The sequence below is a fragment of the Orcinus orca genome, chromosome 3 (genome assembly GCF_937001465.1).
Source record: "Orcinus orca chromosome 3, mOrcOrc1.1, whole genome shotgun sequence".
In the NCBI taxonomy this organism is placed as follows: domain Eukaryota; kingdom Metazoa; phylum Chordata; class Mammalia; order Artiodactyla; family Delphinidae; genus Orcinus; species Orcinus orca.
Window position 1 is genome coordinate 11,679,864 of NC_064561.1, and position 19,869 is coordinate 11,699,732.

General features: G+C 55.3%; 1 protein-coding gene across 1 annotated transcript; it reads left to right on the forward strand.

Annotated features, from left to right (window-relative positions):
* The first annotated feature begins 337 nt into the window (after positions 1-337).
* LOC101281426 (uncharacterized) lies at positions 338-4,346 on the forward strand. Its single transcript, XM_049707379.1, is given in 6 exon segments — positions 338-435; positions 1,999-2,086; positions 2,712-3,058; positions 3,152-3,173; positions 3,996-4,181; positions 4,299-4,346. Coding segments are annotated over 6 exon segments (789 nt in total).
* Positions 4,347-19,869: the final 15,523 nt, after the last annotated feature.

Below are 19,869 nucleotides of genomic sequence, written 5' to 3' on the forward strand. Positions count from 1 at the left end.
GGGGCAGCCATAGAGGGGGCACAGAGAGATGGGGGCTCCAGGGGGAACTAGAAGGGGCAGAGGGTATCCTGAGGGGATAGGCAAGGTGTAAAGGCTTCAGGGTCATGAATCAGGAGGGTTTGTTAGGAGAGGTGGAGGGGTCCAAGTGGAGAGGGGGTCAGGAATGTCGCCCCTGGTGAACCGTAGCGCCCACCAGAGGCCCTGCGTCCGGAAGCCCCGCCTCCGCCTCGCCCCTGAGCAGCTCCGCGTGCCGCCAGCAGGGGGCGCACAGGTGTAAAGAGCAGGCACCTGGCCACACACCTGCGCGGAGCCCGCAGTCCCCCCTCCCCACGCAGGAATGGCGGGCTCCCAGCTGCCGCAGCCGCTTCTGTTGCTGCTGCTGAAACCTGGTGGGAGTTCCGGAACTGCCAGTGTCACCTCTACAGGTAAGAACAGGTAAGAAGGAGGTCCAGCTTCCAGGAAGCTGGAGGGGGCATATGGCCTAGCCACACACCTGGCATCTGGACTCCTCCCTTAGGCCACGCTGCTCTGGCACTCCATCCCTCCCCCCAAAAGGGCTGCTCCTTCTCCCAGAAGCAAGGTGGGGAGGTCGTGAGAACAGTGGGAGCACCACCACCCTTCCACCCCCACCCCCAGCCCTGAGGCCGCCAGTTCGGCCACCCCAGCATAGCCTGAGCCAGCGAGAGGCTGGTGAATGCCTCATACCCAGTTTGAGGTTCCGTTTCAAATCTCAGTTTTTCTTAGCCAGACCCCAAAGGGAGAAGTGTGAGGTCCCCAGGACCATGGGGGTGCGGGCGGGAGAAGGGCTCACTTCCTGGTCACTGAGCATCAATGGCTCCCAGAAGAAGTTCTTGGCGCCTGACTTAATTTCTTTCTGCTCCCCTATAAGACAGTTCCCAGGGTGGAGAAGTCATCGCTCTCTCTGACCCATGTCCCAGCCCCAAACCTGGAATATCAGAGTGGAGGCCACCACACGTGAGACTCTTATAGCAGACAAGGGCTCCACTCAGAAGGCACCACGTTTATCCCCATTTCATAGCTCTGGAAACTGAGGCTCAGGCAAGCTGAGTCTCCCAGCCTGTGCCAGACCCAGATTAGAACCAGCTGACTTGGCTCATGCCAGTCTCCTGGTCTAGGAGTCTCTGGGCAAAGCAAACTCCTGGCAGTGCATAGAAGCAGCCCCATTTTACCTTCTGGTCAACTCTCCAGCTGCTCATGAGTGTCTGCTCTGTGCCAGGCACTCAGTAGAGTTTATGTCCTCAACAACCTCCTCCTTGCAGGCCCACTAGTTTTCCTCAGTTTGCTTTAGAAGTTCAACTCCTCAGAGGTCTAGCTTGGCTTGGGGTCCACTGTGGCCCCTGAGTCATCTTCATTTCAGCAGATAACTCTTCTCATCTGTATTCTTCCTCAAATAATGGTGGGAGGCCTTTTGGGGAGGCTGAACTCTTAGTCCTTGACTCCTCGGAGGTCTTTGAGGGGCCTTCTTCCCACTTTCCAGTCACCTGGGGCCAGACTCTCTACCATTCTGAGCCTCAGTTCCCCACCAGTAAAATGGGGATGAAGTCAGGCCAGCGCACCATGCCTCTTCTAGACTCATCTGTCATCCCCGTGGGGCCTGGGAAACTGGACAGAGAAACAGGGTCTGCATGCGGACCCTGCCCCTTCCTGGGGCCAGTGCCAGATATTATTTCTGCATTTCTGCTGCTTGGGGTGAGGCAGGGGAGGAAGCACAAAGATTGGTCCAGGGCAGAGTGGATGGGGTGGGGCAGGGAGTGGTTGATGAATGAACTTGCAAGCAGTTAAGGTGCCCAGCAGCCTGGAACTGGGAAGGAAGTAATTGTGGGGGGGCAGCCCATGAAATCTTTACCTACCCTCAGCCTGGCCTCTGGCCTCCGTGTCTAGGATGGGGTAGAAGCTAGGGAGCAGCTGGAGCAAGGTAGTGGGGGCTCCAGAGTCTTAGAGCCCAGGCCTCTGTGCCCCCCCATGGGGACCTTCCAGGTGCCTGGGGAAGCAGATTAGGGCTGATCCTCCTTGGGAGCTCAGAGGTGGATCTCTGCCGTCAAACATCACCTTGTACCAGACCTGCGTGAGCTCTCAGAGACTCTGACTTCCTGTGATGTCCATTTTACAGACAAGGAATCTGAGTCCCAGAGGTTTTAAAAGAGTTGCTCAGCATGCTGCTTGGGTTGCAGCCATTCCCCATATCCAGAGATTTCTAGACCCCTGAAGCAAGAGTAAGGGGCAGGGAGGGTCCACCCTGAACTGGAACCCTGGCTGTGGGAGTTCAGATAAGGAAATTCAGACGAGGGCACCTCAGTTTCCCACCGAGCACTCACGTGGGGCACTAAATGCTCCAAGTCTCCCTAAGCGGTGGGTGTCGTCTATCTGACGTAATAGGGAAAGAGGCGTCCAGAGGGGAGTCTGGGCCAGGGTCACAAGCCCTTGTTCCTAATCATCTTTATCTGACATAATAGGGAAAGAGGCGTCCAGAGGGGAGTCTGGGCCAGGGTCACAAGCCCTTGTTCCTAATCAGCTTCTCCCTGCGCCCCAATGGTGTTTTCTTTTCAGGCGTTACAATCTCAGAGATGGAGAACTTGACTTCCTAATCTCTGACTTCTCCGTCCAGCCACCCCTCCCCTACTTCAGTGGAAAACCACAACAGCCGAGAGAGCCCAGAGACAGGCTCCACTCCCTCACCCTAGCACCCCTAGTTCAGAGGCAGGTTCCATAACCCCCTCAAATTCAGGGGCAACCTCCACCATGCAGCCCATCTCCTCACAAGCAGAGAGACAGTCACCCACTCCAGCTCCGGCTCTCCCAGTTCAGAGCACACCGTCACCTCCCACTCTAGCCCCCTGAGTTCCATCTCCTTGACCACCCTGCATCGGAGCCCCACTCACCCCAATCCCAGCACGGTGCCTTCCTCCGTGTCCCCGGCCACCACTGACGGGACATCCGTGGCCTCTGACCTTGGTGAGTATTGGGACATTTGGGCAGATGGGGGATGGTTGCGGATACCAGGGTGCAGTTCTGAGGTTGGCCACCAGGGGGAGACACAGTCCTAAGAATATGCTGGGAAGGGCCTCTTCTCCCACCCCAGCATCACCTAAACCTCTTCAGACCTTCTTCATTCCAAGCACGTTTTATTAAGCACCTATCCTGTGTCGGGCCCTGTGAGACACAGTTATGTTGGGAGACAGGTTATAAGTAAATTACATATTTGTTTATAAAAGAACAAAGTAGAGCAGGATAAGGGGTTGGAACGTGAGTGCAAAGGTTTTGAAAATTTTAAACACTATTCAGCCAAGGTCTTGGTTTGAAGGAGGCAAAGGAGGGAACCACGCAGGTAGCTAGGGAGAGAACAGCCCAGGCAGTGAGCACAGCAAGTGCAAAGGCCCTGAGGTAGGACTGCGCCTGGTGCATCTGAAGAAGAGTGAGATGGCTGGAATGGGGCGAGTGGGGGTACTAGTGGGGAGCAGTGAGGGTGAGGAAGTTGCAGGGTGTGATCATACAGGGCCCCAGGGGTCCAATAGAGGCCAAGCATTTTCAGAGGGTCTAGAAAAATCTGTCGTTCAAAATAATACATTGTCTCCAAAACATGCAAAGAAGAATGCAAACACGAAGCGTAATAACATTTTGCTTAAAGTCACAGGATATAAACTATCTTCACGAAGTGTCAAATTTTGCACGTATCCTCAGAAAGTCGCTGCATTTGGGAACAGAGTTCTAGGTTGGATTATTTTTTTCACTTTGCAAGAACTCCCAGAAGTGGCCAACAATGGCTGTGGAAACACAGTGAACAAAATTGATTGCTTGTAGACAAATATATTCAAAAGAAAAAGCAAAAAGAAAAGAAAGGAAAAGAAAAACAAAAGTAAAAGAATAAAAATGTGCTTGAAAAAATGGTTACAGCAGAGACTGGAGAGGGAATTAAGCACAGCTTCCTGAGAGGGGACTTAAAAGGCACTGGGCCCTGGTGGGTGTCTCAGCCTTAGAAGGGATGGGGTCTAGGGCTGACTCAGAGCTCCCCTCCAGGTGACACTGGAGCCCCCAAGTTGCACAGGAACCCAGGTGTGGTGGTGGCCGTGTGTCTGCTGGTGTGTGTTTTGCTCATCTGATGTGTGATAATGGCCGTGAGGTGCTGCCACAAAGGCGTGTCTGAGTTCCAGAAGCTGGATGAGGTATCCATGGGGTTGGGGGGAGGCTAGGCTGGGGGGATGGCCCTCCCAAGCAGGGCAGGCCCCTGCTGCAAAGCCCACTGGTGCCTGAACAACCTCTTGTGTGTGTTCCTCCTTCAGGGCCTTGTGAGCTGAAGGTCATCCTCTGCCTGTCACACACTGGAGTGATCCTCAAGAGGCTGGGATGGGGGGCTTGGATGGGGCTGGGGTGTCTGGAGAGGGGCAAGGCTTGTGGGAATAAAGCCCCTGCTGTTCCTCTGAGGCATCCTGAATCACGGATTCATTTGACAAACATTCTTGAGTGTGTACTATGTGCTGGGGTCACAGTGGGGACCATTTCTCCACCCTTACGGAGGCAACAGTCTCAAGGGGAAAGACTGACGACAGCCAGGGGATCAAGTGACATAATTTCAGATGGCTAAGGGCCAGAAAGTCAGATTGGGGTTGTGGCTGGATCCCAGGGTCCCATGTGTCCAGGTTTGCAGAGAGGGTAGGGAGGTCTCTCTGGAAGGTGCACCACGAGGCTTGTGGGATCTTAGTTCCCTGACCAGGGATTGAACCCGGGCCTTCGGCAGTGAGAACGCAGAGTCCTAACCCCTGGACCACCCAGGGAAGTCCCTGGAAGGTGATATTTGTGCCAAGACAAAAGGGCGAAGGAGCCACCCTGGGGAAAACCAGGGAAGGTGTCCCAGGAAGCAGGCACGGCAAGTACAAAGGCCCTGTGGTAGGAAAAACTAGGGGTGTTTGGGAAACAACAAAGAGGTGAGCAGGGTCAGAGCTGGGTGAGGGAGGGATCTGTGGGGCACCAGGTGGGCTATGGGAAGAAGTGTGAGTTTTAGCCAGAACACCATGGGGGAGTCTCCAGCCAGCAAGTTCCAGAATCCGACTGGTCTTCTTTCAAGTCTTTAGGAGGGTAGATCAGCAGGGGTAACCAGGAGGCAGGGACAGCCTGTGCAAACGCTTAGACACTGGAAAGGGCCAGAAGCATGCAGAGAACAGGGAGTCAAAATGCCCTCCCCTCCTCGACTCCCAGTCTCAGTTCTGTTTCCCAGGGTCTGAGCATGGGTGTCCACTCTCTTCCCTCCCATTGTACAGGATGGAAAACTGAGTTTGGGGAGGGGCAGGCCTGGGACTGGGGACCCTGGCGGGTCTGTGGGTTCTTCTTTCTACCCACCCCGCCCCCAGGGATTTTCCAGGCTTCTCTAGCAGATTGGGACACCGAGGCTGCAGGCTGGGTCTCGACCGTGTGCCTTGGCCATGACTCAGGCCTGGAGCTGCCCCCTCAAGGCTGAGTTTAACCCACAGTGAGAAGGGTGGTCAGAGAGGCTGGGGGTCAAAGTTACCCAGCACATCGAGGTGAAGCCCGCCCAGGGGAGGGTCATGCTCTGATGATTCTTGGGGGCAGAGGGGACAGCAGGGCCTCCCAGGCAGGCAGCAGGTCTGGTGAAACATTAACTCATGGCAGCTTGGGAAGTGGCAATGTCACATGAACCCTTTTCCCCTGGCCACAGCCCTCCTCACCCCACAACCGCTCCTGGGGGCCCCAGGTTCCTGCTGCAGCTCCAGCCCCCACTGTTTGTAGAGAGTGTTGACCAGAGGACCAGAGAGGGTCATCAATCTGCCTGGGGCAGCAGAGCACGGTGGGCAACTTTCCCGGAGCCTCCAGGGACCTCCTGAAGGCCATCTTCAAACTCCTGAAGACATACCTCATGGGCTCTGGCTGTGAAGCCCATGTCCCAGACTCCAAGCTGGTAAAATCCTCCTCTTCTGACCTCAAAACTGCACCTCTCTCTGCCTCTCTGTCTCTCTGCTTCTCTTTCTCTGTCTCTGTCTCCATCTTTCTGTCTCTCTCCATCTCTCTCCCCGTCTCTCCTCTTCTCTCTCTGGCTCCCTCCATCTCTCATAAGCAAACGCTAGAACAATTCAACTTAACACCTGCCCACTCTGGGCCCGCCCCTCGCCCCACCCTCACTCCCCCTGCAAACACACGTGGTCACTCGCTCCTGGCCACTCTCTCTCACACCTTCTTGGTGACACCCTCACACCCTCCCAGTCGCTCTGCCCCCCACCTCCCGGCTGGGTGTATCCTGCTCAGGCCTGGCGCTCAGACAGTTAAGGGGCTCCACTTGGGCGGGGACCCTGGGCCGCCACTTGGGCAGGCTAAGTCCTCCCCTCCCCCGCTGCCTGCGAGGTCACAGGACTCAGGCAGGACTCAGTGGTGGCAGTGAGCGTCAGGCCTACCCAGGCCTCGCAGAGCTGGTGTGAGTTTGGGGGGTTCTCAAGTAGTGGGCTGGGATCCCTGCATCCTCCAGAGCTTGGCTGGGAGCTAAATGGATCTCCCATGGGACCAGGGGACTTCCTCCTGAGGGTCCTGGTGCTCCAAAGCTGCTGACTTGGGCAGGGAGTTGGGAGGGGGCTTGGGGAGTATGTCTGGGCACCGAGCCCGCTGCCCTTAGACGGAAGCCCCTGCAGAGGGCCGGGTGGCTGCCCCACGCTGGTGCGTGTGGTCTGGCCCAGGTTACCTTGATTGAGTGTCTGCGGGCTCCAGGAGAGGATGCAGGGTATGGGAGTGGGCTCCCTGTCTGGGGGGGGCTCTCACAGGAGTACAGCAGGGCTCTCAGAGCCCAGAGGTCTCACGTCCATCTCCCCAGGTTCAGAGACAACTCGTGCTGCCATGAGGCGCAGCAGAACAGCGCTCTCCTTCCCGCTAAATGAGGTGAGCAGTGGGGAGAGGCCTGTGACTGAAGTGGGGTGCTCTTGTCCAGGCCATGGGGGAGGGGGGTTCCAGTACTTGGAAACACCCAGAGCTGCCTGGAAACCCACTTACAGATGGGGGAACTGAGGCCCATAAAGGCCACTAAGCCTCGATCCAAGTGTCCAGTCCCGGGCTGCAGCCATTGCTTTTGGGAGCAGGGGACCGGGGTGGGGGGCATGGGGGAGGGAGGGCACTAGGGACCCTTTGGGCATGGATGCAAGGTTTTTAATTGCCCAGGGAAAGGGGGCCTGGATGCCCTCAGTCCAGGGTGGGGAGGGCGTGAGGCCAGACATTCGGGGCAGGGAAACTGAGGCAGGAGAAAATGACAGTAGTGAGTGGGGAACTGGGCAGGAGCTGGATCTGAATCCCAGGCTGATGCCTGAGTGGCTGCTAACTTCTCTGGGACTCTATATGCTTGTGTAAAAAAAGGTGGGGGTTAACATTTTGTGGCTGGAGAGAAGTCAGGATGAGGTGGGCCCCGGCAACAGGCAAGGTCCCACATGCTTTTAACTCATTGAGTCACGCCCCAGCTGTCTGTGGGAGGAGGAGAAAGATAAGGGTAGTCCCAGTTTACAGATGAGGAAACTGAGGCCCAGAGAGGCTACCTCTCCCTTAAGGTGAATGGTTGAGCAAGATTTGAACCTGAGTCTTTGGGACCCTTGTCTGTGCTCTGAACCCCTGCCATTGAGCTGAGCCCCCAACTGCTCCAACCGCCCAGGACAAGCCCTGGCCCCCCTGTTTAATGTGGTGTGTGACCAGGCAGCTGACTCCCTCTCCAAGTCGCACCTTCCTCCTCTGCAAAGTGGGGACCACATTATGCTCCTCCAAACACTCAGTTTACAGCATCAGTCATTCCACTTGCACGTGGAGTGCCTACTGTGCTGGGCCTGGGAACATGGAGGCTCACAGGCTGGGCAGACAGAAATTAAACCAAGAAAAAGGATAACCTCTGGAGGTGGGTGAATGTGAGTAAGGCTGCCCAGGCCGGACAGAGAGGGCTTCTCTGTGGAGGTGACTTTTTAGCTGAAGAATGGATGAAAACGAGCAGCCAGCCATGGGGAGAGCTGGGGGAAGGGAATTTCCTACAGAAGGCACAGCCTGTGCAAAGGCCCTGAGGCAGGTTTAAGGAGCAGCTACGACAAGGTTGGTGAGGCTGAGGCAGGTTGAGTGAGGGGAGAAGAGGAAGGTGAGAGGTGATGGAGGGCAGGGACTAGGGCACGTGGGGTCTTGGGGGCTGCGGTGAGGGGTGTGGATTGTGATCTAGGGGTGCTGGAGGCCACGGGAGGGTTAGGATCAGTCAAGGGACAGATTTAGGGTTTGTCTTAGAGGCAGGACTTGGGGTTGCAGCCAGAGCTAGCTCATATCAGGATCTCAGAGACAGGAGAGATGGACAAATCCAAAGACAGCTTCTCAGCCTCCCTGCAATCCCTTCCCCACCCATCCCGCCAGGCCTTCTGTCCCCACTCCAGACTCTCAAGGAGGAAAGCAATTAGTCTGGGGTGGCAGGTTGATTAACGCTGCAGCTGAGAGGTCCGGAGGACCCTCCACTCCCCACCTGCAGCTCTGAGAGCCCCCATCCTTACCTTACACTACCCCGGGGGTGGGGAGCAGCTGGGCTAGATCCTGGGAGTCAGGGCTTGCTGAAGAACCCACCACCCAAGCCCCTGCAGATGCTGTCGACTGCTCCCCCTAGGGCCTGTCTTATCTGTTTCACCCCAAAACCAGCCAGGCCCCCCACAAGCCCAGACCCAAACATCAAACTGCCTCCTCTGGCTCCCCCTGGAGGCCATGTGGAACCTGAATTCACCAGATCGCGGTGCTTCCTCCCAAATCTTCCCCATCTAGGTCATGGTGGCCCCACCCATTCAGAGAACTGTGTGACAAGTCACCCAACATAATCACGAGTTACCCTTGAATCTTCTTGAACACCCTATGGCCATGGCCCATCTCTCAGCCACCAAAACATGTCCCGCATCCACTCATGGGCCCCACCTTGGCCCATGTCCCACCCAGATGCTGCCCCAGCCTCTATCCTCCCCCAATGGTCTCTGATGCAGACACAGGAGGCTTCTTAAAATCATAAAGCAAGTGGAATCTCTTTTTTTTAAATTTAATTTTATTATTATTATTTTTTTTTGCAGTACACGGGCCTCTCACCGTTCTGGCCTCTCCCGTTGTGGAGCACAGGCTCCGGACGCGCAGGCTCAGCGGCCATGGCTCACAGGCCCAGCCGCTCCGCGGCATGTGGGATCCTCCCAGACCGGGGCACGAATCCGTGTCTCCTGCATCGGCAAGCGGACTCCCAACCACTGCGCCACCAGGGAAGCCCTTTTTTTAAAAAAATTTTTAAAAACTTATCGGGGGTTCCCTGGTGGCTCAGTGGTTAAGAATCCACCTGCCAATGCAGGGCACACGGGTTCGAGCCCTGGTCCGGGAAGATCCCACATGCCGCGGAGCAACTAAGCCCGTGCGCCACAACTACTGAGCCTGCGCTCTAGAGCCCGCGAGTCACAACTACCGAGCCCACGTGCCACAACTACTGAAGCCCACGCGCCTAGAGCCCCTGCTCTGCAGCAAGAGAAGCCACCGCAATGGGAAGCCCGCTCACCGCAATGAAGAGTAGCCCCAGGGCTTCCCTGGTGGCGCAGTGGTTGAGAGTCCGCCTGCCGATGCAGGGGACACGGGTTCGTGCCCCGGTCCGGGAAGATCCCACATGCCGCGGAGCGGCTGGGCCCGTGAGCCATAGCCGCTGAGCCTGCGCGTCCGGAGCCTGTGCTCCACAACGGGAGAGGCCACAACAGTGAGAGGCCCGCGTATCGCAAAAAAAAAAAAAAGAAAGAAAAAGAACAGTAGTCCCAGCTCGCTGCAAGTAGAGAAAGCCCACGCGCAGCAATGAAGACCCAACACAGCCAAAAAATAAATAAATTTATATTAAAAAAAACCAAAACAAAACTCATCGGTGTTTATTTACTTACTTGTTTTTGGCTGCATTGGGCCTTCGTTGCTGCGTGCAGGCTTTCTCTAGTTGCGGTGACTGGGGGTTACTCTTCGTTATGATGCGCGGGCTTCTCACTGCGGTGGCTTCTCTTGTTCTCTTGTTGAGCACGGGCTCTAGGCGCGTGGGCTTCAGTAGTTGTGGCACACGGGCTCAGTAGTAGTGGCTCTCAGGCTCTAGAGTGCAGGCTAATGTGGCACATGGGCTTAATTGCTCCGCGGCATGTGGGATCTTCCGGGACCAGAACTCGAACCCGTGTCCCCTGCATTGGCAGGCGGATTCTTAACCACTGCGCCACCAGGGAAGTCCCACAAGTGGCATCTCTTGAAAGCTCTCAATCCACTCCCAGAACCACCCCTGAGGTCCCACATCAATTCCCCACCAACCCACCTCCCCGCACTCCACTCCAGCCTCCCCTCACTGTTCATCAAACCACACCAGCTTGTTCCCACTTCGGGGCCTTTGCACATTCTGTTCCCTCTGCCAGGTATGCTTTTTCCTAGTTTTCTCCTGGCCAGCTCCTTCTCCTCTTTCCAGTCTCAGCTCAAAGTCATCTCCTCAGAAGGGCCCCTAACTACCCCTGAGCAATATTACTGGCCCCTCCCCCAATCACTCTCCAGGCTCTAACATAGTTTAATTTTCCTTCTAGCACCATACAAATTATCTCTTTGTACTGAATGCATAAATGAATGAATATACATGTGGGCAAGTGGTTTTCCCATCTGGAACTCAGTTTCCTCAAGAAGAAAACAGACAGCTGACATCTCAGTGAGCCTCCTGTTCTGGGAGGGGCCCACTGTCTCCATACACCCCACCCTCAGCTTTCCCTGCGCATCCTCCCGGCTGCCAGGAATCCTCCCTGGGGAGGCCTAGGATGGAACACTTCGATTTTCACGTTAGAATTCAGGCGCCCTTGGGAGAGGGTGGTGACGGTAGTGCTCGAATGGGGTGTGTGTCAGGGAACAGTCAGGTATCCTAGGTCCTAGGAGGAGAAGATTCGTGCAAAGATTTGAAGGGAGAGGGGGAACATGAGCCGCCCCCAGCTGTGTGACCCTCAGCAGGTCATTTCCTCTCTGAGCTTTAACATCCACCTCTGTGATATGGGAATAAGAAGGTCCACCTCATAAGTAAGGAAATAAACATAGTAGAGGTTCAACTGATGTCCCCTTCTCTCATCTTCTTCCCCACCACCCTACCCTGGCTCTTCCCTGATTAGCCTTGTGGTCTTGGACCTCAGTTTCCCCATCTGAATGTTGAGTCTGATGGTGGAGACAGACTCACTTGTGAGGTGCAGGGGCAGAGCAGGAGAAGGCTGGCTCTGAGCTCTGCCTCGCCCATGTTTGTTCCTTTGATTCCCATTCCTACCCCCATGGCTGTGGGTTCCAGTTTTGGTGCCACTGCCTGGGGTCAGCACTGCGGACAGCTCCCAGCCTACGACTGGCACATGCCGGCCCAATCCTTTTCTTATCAACAACCCCAAGGAATCTGTTTGGATTTCATCACTGGTTCACAGATGGGGACACTGAGGCATTCTTGGTCTAGACCACATGGCATGGATTGAATCCAGATCTGTTGGGCTGGAGAGCGCACACTCCCGACTCATCAACTCATCCCGATTCTGTTTGAGTTTTAAATGTCCCAAGTGTTTACCCAGCACATGCTTGCAAACACTATCTCATTTAATTTTTCCTGTTAAGTCCTTCCTTCAAGAAATGAGTCACCAAAGCTCAGAATTCAGAATCCCATCTCCACCATTTACTTACCAACGGCAACCTTGAGCAAGTTACTTAACTTCTGAGCCTCGGTATTTCTTGTTTGTACAATGAGGATAATTGTATAAAATGGCCTCATTGTGTTCTTGTGAGCTGACCCATGAGGGACCCTTAGAACACCACCTATGTGGAGTGATTACCTATTGGTACTGCCATTATTCACTTGTTTACTTATTGCATATCTTATTTTTATATTTTAATAAATAATATACTATGCTAGGATACAATTACAGTGCGTATTATTATAATAACTGGCAATATATTATATAATGTTATAAACAATGAATATACTGTGTATTCATTGATTGATAAATAAGTATTTTTGCAAAGCCTACTGTGGGCCAGGCGCTATTCATATCCTGCAAAGGTGAGATCCACATCCCCATTTCATAGATGAGGAAACTGCGGCTCAGAGAAGGAGATTCATTCAGGGAATAAGTAGGACTGAGATACACAACTCTCCGGGTCAGTCCAGGAATCTGGGTGAGGGTGTCTCGGAGTCTCATGGTCCCCAGGGTCCCAGAGAGGCCTCATGCGTGGGAACTGGCTCATATCTTGTCACTCTCTCCCCAGTCAGTCTGGGAGTCGGTGGATTCTGGCTTGGCCCCCACGAACCCCCTTGGCAGTGGTGTCATCCGGAGGTGCTTCTCAGGGACCCCACTGCTGCCACCACTGTCGAGCCGTCTCGGGACCACTGGAGACGTGGAGCCCAGTGCCTGTGTGGTGTTCAACATCGAGGCTGGAGGGAATGAGCAAAGCCACAGCCTGGCCCCAGGCAGGTGAGGAGGCATGTGGGGGGTCAAGAGGCCCTGTCCCAGGAGAGGGAGAGTACTCTGTCTAGCTGAACCTTTCTTTAACTTGTTCAGCAAGCATTTATTAAGCACCTACTGTGAGCCAGGCTCTGTACTGGGAACACAGCCGTGGGCAAGTAGGTGTTCACAGGGAGATGGTGGAGATAGACTCATACTAGCTGGAGAGATGAGGGCAATTTGGAAACCCAGAGGAGGCTTCTGACCCAGCGCGGGGGGTGGAGGGGTGGGGGAAGGACTGGTTGGAAGAAGTGACATCTAGGCTTAGCCTAAAGGATGAAGAGAAGTCAGCCAGAGGAGCACAGGGAAGTGTGTGCCAATTAGAAGAAACAGGATGTGCAAAGTCTTGGACTCAAGAAGATCAGGTGCACTGTGGCTGGAGGGTAGGAGGGGAGCCTGGGGAGGTGGGCAGGGGCTTGACCACACAAGACTTCATGGGGTGTAATGGGGAGACATGGGTGGGTTTTCAGGGGCATGAGATCGGCATTTAAAAAACTTCCCTGTGACTGCTGTAGGAAGAAGTGTCAGGAACAGGAGTGGAAATAGCTGGAGCCCAACGAAGAGGCCTGGGCAGTGGTGCCTGGACCAGGACAGGAGCCATGGGCTAGAGAGAAGTAGGTTATTTTTGAAGTAGACACATCAGGCATTGGTGGACACCAGCAGGGGGTGAGAGAGAGCGGGGACTGGTAATGGGCAGCTCCTGGTCGTTGACCCTTCACATGGGACATTTCTTTTCATCCTCGCAACAATGCCAAGAGGTGGGAACACCATCATTATCCCCATTTTCTGGAATAGAAAACAGGGTTGTGGAGGGAAAGTGACAGCCAGCCAGTGACAGAGCCCACATCTCCCACCACTGGACCAAGTTGTCTCCCACTGTCAGCTTTGGAGGGTAGGGGACTGAGCCATATGTAATGGACAGAGAGAAGCAGTTTGTTTCGCATCACCCAGCAAGATGTGGTAGTACTGGGGCTGGAGCTCAGTCTGCTTGAATCCCTGGCCCAAGCATTTTCCATTCCTCCAACTTGGGGACATAACTGGGGTAGAGGGTAGACAGTCTTCATGGGAAATAGCCTTGAGAACTGGGGTAGAGGGTAAGACAGTCTTCATGGGAAATAGCCTTGAGAACTGGGGTAGAGGGTAGACAGTCTTCATGGGAAATATCCTTGAGATGTCCTTGTGAGCTCTCTGCTCCCAAATGGCTGCAAATGCTTCCCTTCCCCAGCCACACCCACCTTCTCAGCCCTGCTCTTGTCCATGTCTACTTCTGTTAACCGTGATCTGAAATATTCTCGCCCTCCCTGTGCCACTTCCCAGGAAATTACCCCTGAGATTAGAATGCCTTGTGGGCAGGGCCTTGAGTTTCTAGAACTGTGGAAGGGAGGGGCAGGCCTGGGATTTGAGGGCAGGAATTGTGACTGTGAGGTGGGGCCCAGGGCGTCACAGGGCGAATGAGATCCTGCCATTTCTGCTGAGGATCTGGGTGTCAGTGTGGCTATAAAAAAGTGCCCCTCTCTACCCACCCCCACTGCTGGCAATCCCAACCAGAGGCAGCTTCTGTGTGCCCATCCCAGGCATTGGAGAGCCCTGCCACAGCCCTCCCCCGTCTCTCTTTACATCCCGGATTCCTGCCCTGCGTGTATGGGTGTTTTAAGGTCCCAGAGAGACCCCATCTGGGGCTGAACCACTAAGCCTACCTTCCTCAGCAGAGGCTGACATCTGTGCCTACCACTGAAGACCCGAGCCCTTGACTCTGCTTCCAGACTCGTCTTTGCTACAGTCATGCGGGAGGGTTGAGGACCCACCACTGCTTTCAGCACCTCCTGGGCAGTCAGCACCCTGGTCTGAAGGTTCTCCTGAACCCCTGTCTCTCTTCCTGCCCTGCCTTTCAGGACCGACAGGTCGCGGACAGCTCCTCTCTGTCTCAGCCACCCGGAGCTCCTGAATCTACTGCCTTCTTTCCTTTCGGCATCAGGAGTCGGGGCAGTGCCTTGGCGTTGGGGGTCTCCAGAGCCCCTGTTTTCCCGCTCTCCATTCAGCAGCAATCGGGAGGACAATTTCTGTCTTCACTCCAAGTCCATGTCTTGATCCTATTTCGTTCAGCACCAGAGGGGACCTCAGGCCATTCTTGGCGCTGGGGATCTCCCCAGATCCTGTCTTCAACCCTCACTCCCAAGTTCTTCTTCCCCTGCTATCTATCCTTCAGCACCCTCTCAACAAGGACAGCTCCTCGGTGTCAGCCCCACCTTGAGCCCCTGTGTCTACCTTCTCCCGCCTCAGCACCTCCGGCGCGGACAGCTCCTCTCTGTCTTCTCCACCCCCGGCTCTGGCCGGACCCGGGCTTAGACACTTCGTTCCCGGGGACCGCTCCCGCGCCCTGCTCTCTGCCTGCTCCCCCGCTCGGTCGCATGGAGACCCCAGGGGTCCAAGAAGGGGTAGAGGCATCCCGCGAGCTGAACCGCGCTCGCAGCCGCCAAGGCATAGCCAGGGCTCCGAAGCACCTGTGGCGGCAGCCCCGGCACCCCATCCTCATCCAGCGGCGCTTCCACTCAGACCCGGACAAGTCTGTGGGCCGCGGGGAGCGGGACCTGAGCCCGCGGCCGGCGCTCGAGAAGTCGCTGCGCTCCTGGCCCTCCTCCTTCCACAGGCGGTAGGTGGGCGGGGGCAGGCCCCTCCCGGGGAGTGGGGGAGGGGAGCGCAGGGCCTGGCGGGAGTAGGGGAGGGTCTTTGCTTTTCCAGGGGCGGGGGTCTCTGCCTCTTGGCTCAGGCTGGCGCTTTAGAGGAGGGTGGAGCTGGGGGGTGGCAGTGCCATGATCGCTTATGGGTCTGTGTGACCTGGTGTGCCCAAGTGCCGTTGCATCCGAATGCGTGTGAGTCTGAGCAGTTGCGACCCCGTGTGTGCTCCTATCTGTTGTGTGAGTGTCCACAGCTGGCTGTGTCTCTGTGGGTGATGGGGATGTGTTCAGGTGTGTGTATACCAGTTACCTACGTGCTTGGGTGTTTCCCCTTGTGGTGCCCGTGTGTGTGGCTGGGCGCGACTGTCCTCGCTCTGATCCAGTTCGGTGTCCAAGGGCCCTCCAGACCCTGGAGTGTCCTCGGGTGTTTGTGGGTTTGTGGCCACGGCAAGCATTTCAGGGGAGCTTGGGTTGGGTATATGAGAGGGCCAGGGCAGGCTGTCTGCTGTGCTGGGGGAGGAGCCTCCTCTGTGGCGTGTCCACACACACACACGCACACACTCACGTGTCCCCTGCTGTCAGAGGGAAACCTCTTGGGAAGCCTGAGCACAGGATGTTTCTTCCACACAAGAATGAGGTGGAGAAGAGGGGAGTAGAGGTGGGGGAGGGGCTGCTCCCGTTTCATATAAACTGAGGGAGGGGGGCAGACTAAGACAAAGACAGAATAGAAACACAGAAAAACAGGGGCCTTAGTGGGGTCAGAGGGGCCTCAGTGCCACCAAAGAGCAGGATCCAGGAGTCCCAGGCCCTCCTTGGATGGGAGGGAGAGCTAAATCAGGCCAGATCTAGAGCCCTGGGTTTGAGGCCAGGCTGAGCGACCTTGGGTGAGTCGCTTCCCTCTCTGGACTTTTCTCTTGCCTTGGTCCCTGGACCTCCCTGGGCCACAGACTTCTTGATCAACAAGCCTGGCCTAACACCCCAGCCTGGCCCTCCAGCAGCCCTGGCTGGTGTCTGGGGCAGAAGGGCCCCACAGCCCAGAAGGGTTGGAGCTTTCCTAGGTGACCCAGCAGGCCCCTTGCCTCCACCCTCCAGCCCCCAGCTTCTCCTCCCCTCTCTCCCGGTGACTCATGACTTTCCATCTTCAAGAAAGAACAAACAGAGACTAGGTTTGGGCCCATCTCGGGGGAGAACCACGTGGCTCTGGAAGGCAGGAGTGGTGGGTTGTGTTCCTGTGAGTGTGTGTGTGTGTCCTGCCCATGCATATACGTGCTGATGTGGTGGGAGAGGCTCAGCCTTCAGGGAAGATAGGTTCAAGGCCAATGTTCTGTGCGCTGCCAAGCAAGCGGTGGTGCTTCCCTGAGCCTGTGTCATCAGTGAGATGCAAACACAAACCCATCATTTCTGCATTTTGTCATGCACGGTCTGTGCCAGAGCACGGTCCTCAGCTGTGGCCCTCCTCCCCAGTACCCCGGGTGGATCACATGGGTCTGGGAGGGTCTGAGCATCTTGTTCAGCAAGCATTTATTTAGCAGCTACCATGTGCCAGGCCCTGTACTGGGGCCACAGCCCAAGGGCAAGCAGGTGCTCATAGGTTAAAGGTAGAGACAGACTCATACCAGCTGGAGACAACACAGAGGGATCTGTGCTGTGATGGAGAGAGATCAGGGTGCCATGGGGCCCAGAGGAGGCTTCTGACCCAGCTTTTGGAGGTAGGGGGTGAGGAAGGACTGCTCGGAAGAAGAAGACATTTAAGCTTAGCCTGAAGGGTAAAGAGAAGTCAGCCGGGAGGAGTGCAGGGAAGGGTATGCCAAGCAGAAGGAACAGAATGTGCAAAGCGTCAGACTCAAGAGGATCAGATATATGAGGACATGAACACAGATCAGTGTGGCTGGAGGGTGGGAGGGGAGGCTCTTATTCATCTCACAAACATTTACTGAGCACCTACTGAGTGCTGGGCACTGAGGGCACAACTGGGAGCAAGGCAGACCTGGTCCTGCCCTCAAGGGGCTGGCAGGTGAGGCAGACACAGATCAAATAATCAGGACAGTAAATGTGAAATTGTACCCATGAGAGGAGGGTGCTCTGAGCATATTTATTTCACTTGGCTGGTCACGGAGGGCTTCCTGCAGGGGGTGACGCTTCAACTGTGACCTGAAAGACAAAAAAGTTAGCAGGGGGGACTTCCCTGGTGGCGCAGTGGTTAAGACTCCGCACTCCCAGTGCAGGGAGCCTGGGTTCGATCCCTGGTCAGGGAACTAGATCCCACATGCATGCCACAACTCAGAGTTCGCATGCCACAACTAAGGAGCCCGTGAACTGCAACTAAGGACCCAGTGCAACCAAATAAATTTTTTAAAAAGTTAGCAGGGGAAGAGCCTTCAGGCAAGGGCATGGGATAGGAATGAGCCTGGATGCTTTGAAAAACAGCAAGTGGGGAGGGGATGATGAAACTGAAGCAGAGTGAGCCAAGAGGAGTGTGCTGGGGAGGCCGGCAGGAGTGAGGCCACACAGGCGTCCAGGGAGGTATGGATTCAGAAGTGAGGGCAATGGAGAGCCACAGGAGGACCTGGAGCAGAGGAGGGTGAGGTCTGACCCATTTGACCATCTGCACATGTGACTCAGCCTCCACCCTCCTCTCTCTATCTAGATTCTTCAAAGGGAGACTTTCCCGGTTGTCCAGTGGTTAAGACTCTGCGCTTCCGAGGCAGGGGGTGCAGGTTTGATACGTGGTCAGGAAACTAAGATCTCACATGTCCTGGAGTGGGGCCAAAACTTTTTTTTTTTTTTTTTAGAAAAACAGAAAAAGATAACTAGATTCTTCAGGCGGACTTGGGCAAGTCATCTCTCCTCTCCAGACAGACTCATACCAGCTGGAGACAACACAGTGATCTGTGCTGTGATGGAGAGAGATCAGGGTGCCGTGGGGCCCAGAGGAGGCTTCTGACCCAGCTTTTGGAGGTAGGGGGTGAGGAAGGACTGCTCGGAAGAAGAAGACATTTAAGCTTAGCCTGAAGGGTAAAGAGAAGTCAGCCGGGAGGAGTGCAGGGAAGGGTATGCCAAGCAGAAGGAACAGAATGTGCAAAGCGTCAGACTTATGGTAGACTTGTCCATAAAATGGGTGTAACAGCACCCACCTCCTGTCTCACGGGGGCCACCTGGTGGCAGAGGAGACAAGTGCTTGCCCAGGGAAGAGGCTCAAATAGGGGAAATTGAGACACCGAAGTGTTAAGGACATTAGAGGCTGCTGGGCACCTCCTCAGGTCACATAGCGTGCAGGGACAAAGTTAGGGTGAAACAAAGTCACGTCAACCCCTCCTTTGGCCTCTGCCCCTTCCTGGGTGAAGCTTGGGGTCATCTCCCAGGGTCAGGCAGGCCAGCTTTTGAATGCTGAATCTTGGCTGTGTGGCTCAGTTTCTCCATCCAAAAAGCTATTGATAATGCATTACCGTTAAAACTGGTTATAAAGTATTTAAAGTTGAATCTATTAATGAAACATTAATATTAAAACTATTGATAAAGCATTAATGTCAGAGTAGCACCTGGGATTGCAGAGGAGATGGAGCCATTGGGAGAGGCTGGGGAGGCTGCCAACCTAGACTTGAATGACCTCAGGCAATGAGCGCACCTCTCTGTGCCTCGGTTTCCCCATCCACAAAATGGGAATAATAGTCCCCACTTTATAGAGTTGCTCTGAAAATAAAATGACTTTTACATGCACAGCCCTTGGCTCAGCACCGGGAGAGCAAGGAGTGCTCAGTTCGTACCCACGTGTTTAGCCTTAGCCTTCCATTTTATGTTTGTGAATTCAGGAGAAGGACTGCATCTCCTCAGTCTCTCCTTGGGGATATGAGAACGCTGTGAGTCTCCCCCATGGGGCTGAGGTGGTGTCAAGGCTCCTTGGACCCAGCCCCAGTCTCTCCACTAGACTGATCCTGGCGGCCTCTATCCCCTGGGGACAAGCTATAATTAGGTATAGCCACAGCAGCTACAGATGGTATTTTTGTCTTGGGGACAGAGAGTCTGATTCCCACCAGGTGTCCGGTTGCAGGGCCACAGGGACAGAAGGGGGTTCCCAGCCAGACCCTTGAGACTCTCTGTCCTCCTGAGCCCCAGTGTGACTCCTCTGTGAGCCTCCGTTTTCTCATCTATACAACGGGGACCATAGTATGATTGAGATGTCAGGGGAGGGTCAGGGTCTCACCACGGAAGCCCTGATCTCCCGAAATAGTATCTCACATCCCCCCAGGATTGCCAGAAACCTGGGTGGCATTTGTCTGGGACTCCCAAAACTAGTGCAGTCCCCCGGGGCAAGGCCCAGGCAGGGGGCTTGTTATCCCACAGCAGGACACAGTCAGGCCCATAGCTTCTGTGTGGCCTCAGGTGGGCCTTGGGTGCTTCTGCCTGAGAGGTGGGTGTCCTGGGTCTTGCCTCCAAGTGTGACATTCTCCGAGACTTGGTTTCCTTTTCTGAAGAACGGGGCAAGACCACCCAACCCCAGCATTCTGAGGGTAGGCCAGCTGGTACAGACCCCTGAACAGCCCCGCCTGATACCAGGGGCAAGTCTTCCCTTTCCAAGGGTCCTTCCTGGGGTGGGCGGTGGCAGCTGAAGCTTCACAGGACCGGAAGGCCTGGCAGGAGTGGAGTACGGATGTTTGTCCAGTAGAGACAGCGGGAGAGGGGAAACG